At 31.3% G+C, this 11,848-nt stretch overlaps 2 protein-coding genes and 1 pseudogene across 2 annotated transcripts; 2 read left to right on the forward strand and 1 right to left on the reverse strand.

The window, feature by feature from the left end:
• Positions 1 to 1,978: 1,978 nt before the first annotated feature.
• On the reverse strand, positions 1,979 to 6,350 carry LOC125423786 (uncharacterized protein At5g08430). The gene is made up of 4 exons (XM_048478930.2): positions 6,297 to 6,350; positions 5,110 to 6,013; positions 4,362 to 4,471; positions 1,979 to 2,041 (listed from the first exon to the last, which is right to left on the reverse strand). Exons 1-4 carry the CDS (start codon positions 6,348 to 6,350, stop codon positions 1,979 to 1,981), a joined length of 1,131 nt encoding a protein of 376 aa, XP_048334887.1.
• Positions 6,351 to 8,033: 1,683 nt separating this feature from the next.
• On the forward strand, positions 8,034 to 8,861 carry LOC107434195 (transcription factor STKL2). Its single transcript, XM_016045626.3, has one exon. It carries the CDS (start codon positions 8,067 to 8,069, stop codon positions 8,859 to 8,861), a length of 795 nt encoding a protein of 264 aa, XP_015901112.1. The 5' UTR covers positions 8,034 to 8,066.
• Positions 8,862 to 9,514: 653 nt separating this feature from the next.
• Positions 9,515 to 10,602, forward strand: LOC132804506 (sucrose synthase 2-like; annotated as a pseudogene).
• Positions 10,603 to 11,848: the final 1,246 nt, after the last annotated feature.

An 11,848-nucleotide genomic window follows, 5' to 3' on the forward strand; every position in this document is an offset into this window, starting at 1 on the left:
TAAGCACATAAAAATTTTTATGAGATTAGATAGTTTGGACTGTTTGCAGCATTGCACACTGAGAAAAGAGTATGCCCCAGATAAAGAAATAGCATACGATCACATAAATATCATATTACTCTTAACAAAAAAGAGAAGAAAAAGATATTCTCTCCGCCATCCTTTTTCATTTGCTCGTTCAATTTGTTTCTGTAGAAGTGTAATTTCTTTTGCAATCCACTAAGGACATATTTGTCCAAACAATGGAAGAAGGATCAGACAACCAAATTCAAATGCTAATGAGAAAATGAATATTCTAAAAATCTGTATATGGATTATAATGTAGAGTTCATAACAGTGTGGCAGATACCATATGAATGCAAACTCACTTTTATAAATCACCAGCAACACTCAAAATTATGAAGGTAAATTGGAAAAGAAACTTATAAAATTATGCATAACATGATGTGTCCATGAGAAACATATTAAAGCATGTTTTGACATGATGTAACAATATCTCTGTATGAACCACAAAGCAATACTATAAAGTACTTTAGTCACTCCATAGTAATACTTCGTGATGCCACTTATTTATAGAAAAAAAAATATATATGGTATAATTTCTTATATTCATCTTTAGAATTTTGATATACCATCTAAAATCAAAAAATTTAAGTCAATAGAATTTTGCTTTCACAGAAAAATTATGAATTTACCATCCAAAAGCAATTTAAGAAATTACCCAATAAAAGTCTTCCTTGCCTAGAAGGCAGCCAAAGTCTTATAATCAAAGTGTTCAAACATTGATTCTTTACAGATAAAGACAAGATCAAAGTGTTCAAACATTGATTCTTTACAGATAAAGACAAGACATATCACAACATTATTTTAAGAGGTTAAGAAAGCCCATACATGCTTTGTTATATCCTCGTATAGAGTTCTGGCCTTCTCTTCAAGCTCCACCTAACAAACAAGGTATTCTCTGGTTATAAAATTAAAATATATTTTTTGTTTTATTTTAGTTGCAAATTTAACGCAAAAAAACTTTAAAATTATTATCATATGAATTGTGCCTTAAGTTGATCAACCTATCAAATTCCATGGTTAATCACCTCAGAATTCAACCAAAAAGGAAATAGTTTAAAATTTAAATACCACAGTTTTCTTATTTTTGGAGATACTTTTGTTAAATCATCATCCCCTGAAGTAGTTAAGCATTTTTAACTGAAAATAGTCAATAAAAATAAAGAAAGACAAGTATAAATTGCAGAAGAAACAATGAGATGCAAACGAGTAAACTAATGTTGTTGATAAAAAATGTAAAATGCCACAACCACATTGGAAGAACCTTCATTTAAGTCAATTGGCAAAATTAGTTACAGTCTAGCCAGTCAATTAGCCAATGTGGAAAGATGCTTTGTTGAAAACAAAGAGTCCTAGTTTGGGATTGGTGAACATGTTTAATGGTACGCTTGATGTAGAATATAATTAAGAATTTGTTTTACATAATATTTTTAGGTCAATTTTGACCAAAAATGTTAAACCCTTTGTGTTCTTTATCCCTTTTATTATTATTATTATTATTATTTCATATTTTAACAAATTCATTAATGTCTGGTAAACTTACATGCAACCCAAAGTTGAGATGTATTGCCCAAAGATGTTAAAGGAATCTTATCAAAGGGTTTTGAAAGTTGAGGATAAAGCATAAAAGTCTAGAAGAGTGGCTATCACAGCCATGATAATATTTTTGTAACTTTACGAAACGAAAATGGCATTTACTTCCCCATGAAAACTCAACCAAATGATGTTTTCTCCTTTGTCAAAACTAATTTCTTGAAACACAGACAAAATGAACAGACAGCTGAATCAAGCTACTATCAACAATAACAATCAGTTGAGTCAAGCCACAAAGAAAATAAGTGGAAGTTTCACATTATAGGACATTGAATATGAAAGTGATTCACATATTAAGCCACCCAAGTCAAATCCTAATAAGTTAGTCTAATGATCCAGTCCTTGACGCTGCCATGAAAGTCATCTTTCCTTGTTCCCATTCAATCTAATGAGCAAAAGAGTCATCGTACAGTTTATTATTGTCCATGTATTTAACACATTAATCATATATGCATGAGATAACTTACCACAGTAGGCTTTTTAAGTAGGCCAGCATTCATTGTTTGATGAAATCTTTACATTCTTCCTGCATATAATAATGGTCAACCAAGTTCACTAATTTTACATGAAAACATTATAAACTATAAATTTAAATAATAATAGTCAACCAAGTCCACTAATGTTAGATGAAAAAAATTATAAACTATAAATTTAAAAGCGACGACATTTAGGTGTTGGTTTTATTCAATTAATGAACATATGAACCAAAAATTCATATTAGGAAGTTGCAAACAAGAAATGATTTTAACGGAAAGATGAAAAGAAATTCAAAGTACAATCATTCCCAAAACTTAAATTTGTCGGCACAACCAACAATTAACACACAATTTTCCTCACATATGGAGCCATATGCAATTAAAAATTTGCCCCTTACATATGCAGTACAATAAATTAAGTGGTTTTGTTTCTGCAATTTTCTAATGGTTCCAAAATTCTAGCAAAATAGAGGTTAACAAGATTCTAACAAAAGAACAATTAGGCAATTGGCTACGTTACCATCCATTGCAAAAGCTTGAACTGTAAGGATTGGTACATGTCAAGCCAACACAATTTACAATTGACAAAGAGGGGTGCCCCGACAATAATTTAAATATTTTTTATATTCAATACGTATTCAATCTTATAATGATTAATATTTTTTAACGTTTTGCCCCGACACTTAAAAAAGGTCACTTTTAGACAAGGTCAAAGTGTACTCTTTCTCATCACTCAAAACTCGTTCACAACAAAAGACAAAAGAACTCCCACAACAAAGTAACAAAGGTAAAAATAATTGCATTCAACCTCTTTTATCTAAAGACAAGTTGGTCGCTTGCAACTTGTCTCTCTTTTTTTAATACCAACGCTTCATGGCCTAATCAAAATTTCAAAGATATTTTTATTCAAAATAATGTTATTTATTTTGAATCTTGAGTTTTATGTGTATTGTTATACACCTAATTTTTTTTTTTTTTAATATGATTGAAAACCAATTCTAAATCTTAATAATAGCCCTTTAAATTAAAATGCAAAAGCTTTTGGTTTTCTTTCAATATTTAACCTTATTTTTGTAAGAGCTGAATTATCTGCCCCTTTTTTTTTTCTTTTTTTTTCACATTGTCTTTAAGCACTTTCTTGTGCAAAATAAGCTGAACTAACTATACTTGTTGTTTTATCAATAACTAGAAAGCTAATAAAAATTTTCTTATTACAAGGTTTTCATTATTTACCAATCAGTACTGCTACACACATCAAAATATTTACCAACTTTATTTAGCAAATCATATATGTTAAGATATTATTTGTTGACATATTCATATAAGATATGTGGGTCTGGCACCAAGTTGAATTATCATTATTCTCCAAAACTTATACCATTGGGTAGTGGTCAAATTTATACTTACATTATCTTTGACAGTTACATTATTATTAACATATGAAAATTGTAAAGTTATCTTCAATAATAAAAGCTTAAAACTATTTTTATTAAGAAAAATGTCACCTGCCACCGTGGTTTGATGACCACCAGTGGATGCTACATAGACATGGCAATTTAATTAGCTACCACCATGGTTCACTTTCCCGTATAGGTTTTTAGTTTTAAGAAATCAAAAGTAATTTAAATGAAACCAATTGATTATTGCCATGTCAACAATGGATCCTATTGGTGATATCCAATTGTGATGACTAATAGCAAACCTCTTTTATTAATGATTTTTTTCTTTTTTCTTTTTTTTTGGGGGGGGGGGGGGGGGAGAATTAATGATGTATCTCCTTCACGAATTTAGCTTCTTTTCATCCCAAAACATAAAATAAAATATCAAGCTTAGACTATTAAAAAGTGGGCCTTAAAGTCTAATCCAATTTTAAAAAATTATATTTAGTACCTAATTTAAACAGGAGGAGTGCTCCATGAAGCAAGGTATTTGACAAAGAATCTTTAACAAATCATCTTGGCCCTTGAATAGGCATATGTATATCCAATGGGGCACAAACAATGAGTAGTTATTGGAAATTAAGTCACTGATTTAAACACCATCGGATCTACCCAATCAGGGGCCAACTTTATTAGCAATCTCATTTAATTCTAAAAATATAACTATAGTAAATACTCCCATATCGGTTAACTACAGCAAAAACTGATGATGATGATGATGATGATGATAATAATAATAATAATAATAATAATGCACATATATGCACAAAAATATTTGCTATGAAATTACCTCACAAAAGTTGTCGTCTGATAGCTTGCAGATGGGCACATGTTTCAGCCAATTGGAAAGCTCCAATAGAATTTCTTCATTCATTTCACTATTTTTTAATCTATTCACACCTATAAAGAATGTGGAATACAAGAAGATGGGTAATCATCTAAAAAATACTAAAACATGACATTTTCAATAAATATAAGAACAATGAAATTTGAGTTTGAGTTTAGTGTTAACTTTTATCAACATTCAATGACCACTAGCAGAAATGAAAAATAAAATATAAATAAATTAATAATGTCAACGACGACGATAACAACAACAATCATAATGATAATTAACCATCTATTCTGCTGGAAGAAGTATATAGACCTAGATTCTTAGGTTTGTAGGAGAATAATAAAGCATGTGAAAAATTCTTTAGAAAATATTTTCCAGAGGCTAATCAATCAGTTTTTCATTGAGGCCCAATTTCAACATAAAGTTACTGCCATGTCTTTGATAAAGTTCATCTGTTATTTGCTAGAAATTTTAACCTGCCGTTGATACCTAGCCTTTCATAATATTTTTGTTGTTAATCAAAATGTGGTAGAAAAAACAAAGATATCCTAGTGGCTATAGGCCAATACTAGATTAAAATATATATATATATATATAAAACAAAAAACAAAAACAAAACAAAAACCAAAAAGCAAAACAAAATATACAGAATTAAAACTCAAGCCATCATTATATTAATTAATAGCATCATTAAGAAAATTACCTTTAACTTGCAAAAGCTGGTGAGAATTGCTTTGTAAGTAGTCATTGGGTTCAGATTTGACTTTCACAAAACTTCCCACAACTTTAGCATCAAAGGTCTTTGGTTCCTTCAGTAGTTGCTCCACTAAACTCCTCTTCAAATAGACAAGCTTGATGTTCCCGGCAATTATAGATGCAAAACTGCTCTTTGACAGTTCTTCAGTTTCTTTGATCTTCTGATCTTCTCTACGTTTTTTCAACTTTCTCTGGCTTTTACAGGCCCCCAATAAACCCCCATCCTTATGTTCAGAACTACTGCCAAAGTCATCCTGCTCCGATTGCTCAAAATTTTCAGCAAAATGGATGGTCAAAAGATTATATATACTATTTTTATTCAATGATTTTCTTCCCAAAAGACATTGTAGCCTTGCATCACATATTATTTTCTTCTTCTTTTCTGAATGAAAAAGCTTGTTTTCAATGCAGTAGTTTGTAACTATGGTAGTAACATCATATTGTGATAATTGTTTTGATGTCCCTTGACAAATGGAAGCGAGGAATTCAATCAGAGGTTGTGATCCCCAAGCAATAAACTTAGTTCTCTTTGATTTTTTCCCTTTTTCTTTCATCATACCAATCTTTTTCTTAGATGTGTTTTTCTTCCCATGTGGCTTATATTCTTCAGGCTCCTCCAATTCATCGTCATCAGATTCGTCGAGATCATTTTCTTCTTCAGATTCGCAAATATATTCTTCCATTTTGCTAATTTCATTTGAACCAAACTCACACCTGTAATTCTTATCCTTCATGGAGTTGGCAGAGCAACGAATATGCTCCCATGTTAAGCCTTCTTTGTCCTTGATTCTTTCCAAATACTCTTTGAAAAAGAACTCATATGTATCGCGGTTGTTGAAATCAACCTTGCCCTGAAAATCAAATCCAGCCAGAAAACAAAGAATGATAAAGCTGAAGTTCTATTTGTTGAACTACCTCTAATCCTAAATGCTTAAGTGAGTTTAATATATACATCTATCTAAGTCTAACATTTCCCTTTGCTTATAGGTCACTTTGTTACTTACAAGTGTTAATTCTTTTTGAATGGGTAGTAGTGTGACTTGAACCTAGGTGTTTAGGATTTTTGAACTTTCGATACCATATTAAATTATCATTTATTCCAAAAGCTTAAACTACTATCATACAACTCAATACCTTATCTTCAAAACTCAAATCTTTAGTGATAATTAATGAGATCTTTATGATCATTCTTAAATTAAGTTCTTTACAACTTTTTGGGCATTGTCTTCTAAAGAATTTAAAGCTTATTAGTATTCTATGCATTTATCTTGGAAGGAGGTCCAATAAACTAATGCAATGCCAGTTTTCTTTTCTTTTCTTCCTGATTTTTAATCCTTTGTACTCTTTACACTCATCTCCGAATTCTTTCTATTTTAAATAAACAAAATAAATATAAACAAAATTCCAGTCAAATTTCTCTCTTCTCCCATTATATTGAATATTATGATTCTGTTACTCTCCATGCATTATCCTCCTCTCTTTTCGTTAACCATTTTTTTTTTTTTTCTTTGGTCATCTGTCTCCTACCTTATTTGATAATGTAAGCCAAATATTCATACTCTCCAAAACCAAAAAGTTCATGGCCACAAGAATAGCTATTATTAAATATTGTGTTTAAATCAGAACTAAAAAAAAAAAATGTTGATAATTTGCGAAAACATCAAAGATCATTTCAAAATAAATAATTAATTTCCAATCAAAACTTGCAATTGATGCTTTTATCACTGTTATGAATGAAAATTCTAGGTTTGATGGAATGTTCGCTACCTTATTGACACATAGAAAGAGAGAATCGAATATATATATATATATATATATTTTTATTTTTTTTTTGGGGGAAACAAAAAGTCATTTTGGGTTGACAATGTGAAAAAAATTGGTCACTATTTCTGTTTTCGAAATAAAATTTAATGCCTAAATAAAGAAGAGAGAATCATGGGGTTGAGAAATCAAAAAATGGTTTGGATTGAAAACTTAATTATATATATATATATATATATATTCTTTTTTTTTGGGGAAACAAAAAGTCATTTTGGGTTGACAATGTGAAAAAAATGGATAGGGTAAAGGGAAGAAAAAAATTGGTCACTATTTCTGTTTTCGAAATAAAATTTAATACCTAAATAAAGAAGAGAGAATCATGGGGTTGAGAAATCAAGAAATGGTTTGGATTGAAAACTTAATTAGAAGAGAGAAATCTTGTTTTGGTTAGTATGGTTAAATATGGATATGGATATGAGACATTTAAAGTTTTCTAAAAGATAAATATGGACTATTACATTATATAATTGATAGATTATTTGTTATAAACCTTTATATGGGTGATGGTCCCCTTATTTATTAATTTTAGTAAACGTGATTCAATATGGAAGCAAATTTCGTCAAATAAAAAAAAAAAATTTGAAATAATGTAGTAATCAGTTATTATTCGTGTTGATAATTACTTGTCTATATATATATCTTATAAGATGGAAAAGCTTTATTTTGTTTCCCTTATTTATCATAGAAGTATCAATTAACGGTTTTATTAAATGTTGACTTACATTCTATCACTCAAAATAATGATCTCTTTGCTGCCAAATGCGGGAAAACAAAAATTACAAATTTTCAAGCTTTTGCCACTACACCAAAAATCTAAGAAAATGCCTTCATTTTATCAAATCAATAAATCAGTTTAAGTGATTGATAATGTATATATAAATAGCCTAAATGTTTGGCGGGAAATAATAATACAGTAAAAAAATAAAAATTAAATGGGCGGGAAGAAAAGAGAGGCTCTTCAAGTCTTCATTTATTATGTGTATATAATAAATATGGGTTATAAGCCAAAACTGATACCCACATAGCTCTCTTATTATTCAGCCAAAAACTTTTAATATTAGATATTCTGTTTTTAGTGCATCCATGGCGTCAAGTCATTCCACAAGTACGTACGAATCAAGTGATTACGAAATGGAAGTGGTACGTGATTCCGAAGAAGAAGAAGAGTACGTACCAGAAGAGAAAAAGAGGAGGAACAAGAAGATAACAGTGTGGAGCGAGAAGGACGAGATTACTATTTTGGAAGGGCTAATCAAACTCCAGAAAATATGTTCATCCTTGGGAAAAAAAAGCAACATGAACCAATTTTATTCACTTATCAAGGATTCACTAGTGGCTGATGTATCAAGTGAGCAGTTCACCGACAAGATCAAACGTTTAAAGAGAAAGTTTATGCAAAACAAAAAGAACAAACTGGCCGATCCAAATTTGTCAATTGATTATGATTCTCATAGCAAGAGAGTATTCGAGCTATCCAAGCAGATGTGGGACCAATGTGTGTGGGAACCTGAATCTGAAGAGAAAAGGAAAACGAAGGAGATGGTTAACAACAAAATTGATGATTCTGCTGATGACGATGATAAGAAGAAGATCGTGAAGAAGAAGAAGAAGCGAAAAATCACCACCGAAAGTGTTAATGTTTACCACAAAGCATTCCACAAATACTGTGAAGATAGAGGATTAGAAGTGAAGTGGTTGGAGAAAGAGGAGAGAGACAAGTTGGACAATCTTTGGAGACAGTTCAGCGAGCTGGAGTGCGACCTCAGGATCTTAGAGATCAAATATAACAGGTTGCGAAATGACTTGGACGTAACCATTTATCGGCTTCTCATACGCTGCTACAACAATTTTCCTGCTCTTTTTAGCTTTGACTACTAGCTGCTCTTTTATTATTAATTATATTTATGTTTTTTTTTTTTTTCTTTCTTTTGGAAACTTTAATTAGTTTATGTTTATGCTTTTTTTTTTTTTACTAATTTTTTTTTTATAATGTCAATGGAACTTTAGTTGTGTGTTTTTTTTTTATTTATCAGTATTTCGTTTCGGTTTTATGTAGTAATCTTCAGCTATATAGATATATATATATATATAAAACCTTATCTTTGATTATAAATCGGAAAAAGAATTATATAATACATGAATTTATGAGAGGTAATTGAGTCCCCAGTGTCCAGAGGATAGGGTTGCCAAAAGTTATATAATTTCGTGATTATCAATTCAACTTGATTGAATGGTGTAAAGCAGGCCTTCTATTGATTCGGTGTAAATGTACTTACTAGACAGAGTACAGCATCATTAATTTTATATGTCTGGGGGCAAGTTTGATAAACTGAACAGGCTCCTGGATCTGAATTTTTGAGTGCATATCCTTTCAAGGATGCTGAGGATGTTATAATTCTTCCTAAACGAGTGAAGAAAGCATATATATATATATATATATATATCGAAATGAGTTTACTTAATTATCAAGCCCTTTATTTATTTTCTATTGTAGGAGGCTATAATCCTGCCTCCATTTGTGGCCATTGCAATTTCGTCCATGGCATGGTGTTTCAGAATGTGTTCGTATTAATGTTTATGAAACTCTGTGTGTATCTTTTTGAGTTGTTGCAGAGTATCTTCGGTTCAAAGAAGAACTTGAGAATGGACAGGACAGTAAGGGATTTCCTTACTACATTTTGGTTTTTAATTTGTGAATCTGTGTCTAGTTTATATGTTTTCTCATTCATTATGGTCAATTTTTGTCATCTCTTGTTAATTCTCTTTCCACAAAATGATCAACTATGTATTTCAAAATTTTGACAGGAACAATGGAAATTATGTCCTTGAACTTGATTTTGAGCCATTTAATTAATGCAACATTCCCTCGACCAACCCAGTCATCATCCATTGGTTATGGAGTTCATTTCCTAACAGACATCTATCTTCGGTTATGTTTCGTAATAAAGAAAGTTAGATGCCACTGCTAGACTTTCTTCGTGCGCATTAACATGATGGTGATGTAAGTCACTTTGTTCAAGACATGGTTTTTCCATTGAACAAGCAATTTCTCCTGCAGGAATTATGATGATTTAGTAGCTCATATATGATGCCTTATCAATTATGTATCACTGAGCCAACTTTTCCTTTACTTTTATATTCATCATAAGTGCAACTAAAGTTTCTTTTTTCATCCGTACATATAAACTACATATGAAGTAATAACAAAGGTGTTGAAAGCTTCATAAAAGGGACTTTTAAGTCAAATTATCGTTATTTTGTACAGTCAATGATGCTAAACGATCTGATTAAGGGCATACCAAAACTTCGGTCTGCTTTGGCGAGGGCAGAGGAATACCTGTCTAAGCTCCAACCAAAAAAGATCTGTACTTCGCTGTTTTAACTTCCATTCCCATTGTCATAGGTTTCAAGGAATGGGATCTGAGAGAGGTTGGGGTGACACAGCTTAAAGGTTGTTGGAAATGGTGCATCTTCTCTTGGAGACTCTTCAAGCTCCTGAATGTTATTCCTAGAATTCTCATTTTAATTATGTTCAATCTGCTATCCTTTAGCTCAAACCAAAAAATGTCACATGCAATTTTGCATTTCTCCATTCACTTTGGCAATTGACACGTATTTCTTCCACATTTTATACTTCCATGAATGGTTTTACTATAAGTTTACTTGGCTATAGCTAATACCTGGTGCGAAAGGGACAACATGCAACCAAAGACTGGAAAGAATCAGCGGTACAGAACACATGCATTTTGCTAGTTCCTTTTAGTACCGAGAACAGAATCCTGCGTAATTGGATTTCTAGATTTGATTTGTGGCCATACTTGGAGACATTCGCAGTAATAAAGAGCTAGAGATGCTTTTGATCTTATATTTTCTAACTCAATATTTTGGATGTTTGTAACTGGACTCGTGCCAATGCTTGCTTGACATTTTTGGCATTCTTTCTTGTTGTACAAGATCATTTATAGCAACCATTCTGATCTAGTGAATTGAGAAGTAGGAATCAATTTAAGTTACACGCGTTGGTCCTTAGAAAGTAACATATTGAATCTGACTCGGGTACTTGATTGTGTTGGAAGAAATCGCATTCCTAGAAATAATTTATGCTATTGGATTTGGACAACTATTGTTAGTGATGTTTGGTTGCCTTGTTGGCAAAGAAAAATGTTTGGATTGCAAGAAAAGTTTAGCTGCAAAAAACAATAGCCACGTTATTGGCTTGAAGATCAACCAACATTATTCTGCTAGGAAAACAAGTGGCCTTGGCTTGTGTAGCAATCATATTCAGAGGTGCACATCTTTCCTAAACTTGTGGCATCAGATATGTACTTGAGAATTATAACAAAACTATTCTTGTTGATTTTGCATTTACCTGTCTATAAGTCATTTCAGAGGCTTAAAGTTAGAAATACAATTATCACAGCAATGCAATACCTTATAGAAATAAGTACCTGTAGCATTCTCAATATTGTCTTTGCTAAGCATGAAATTCTGGCCACTGATTTGACTCATCCTCAAGTCATGTAGTCATTTTGCCCATGCTATCACCATGTTGATGTGGTTGGAGTTATTTCCCCATTGCCCTATTTGTGGATGATTAAAATGTTACGAAAAAAATTAGGAAAAATAAAACAATTTTCAAAACCTGTATGTTTGTAGTTGATTGATTTGTCTAAAGTCTGTGTCATATCACAGTGTCTTTAAAAAAATTTTCACTTCACCAATGCAGATGGTTCTATGATACTCTACTTCCAAGATACAATAAATACTTTAAATCTTGGACACAAGTCTTTTTCTGTGAACTTTTAGTACCTAAGCTTACCACCCACACAATGCAAAAACGTATTCTTTAATTTTTCCTCTCTGTT

Source organism: Ziziphus jujuba, chromosome 7 (genome assembly GCF_031755915.1).
Source record: "Ziziphus jujuba cultivar Dongzao chromosome 7, ASM3175591v1".
NCBI classification, from domain to species: domain Eukaryota; kingdom Viridiplantae; phylum Streptophyta; class Magnoliopsida; order Rosales; family Rhamnaceae; genus Ziziphus; species Ziziphus jujuba.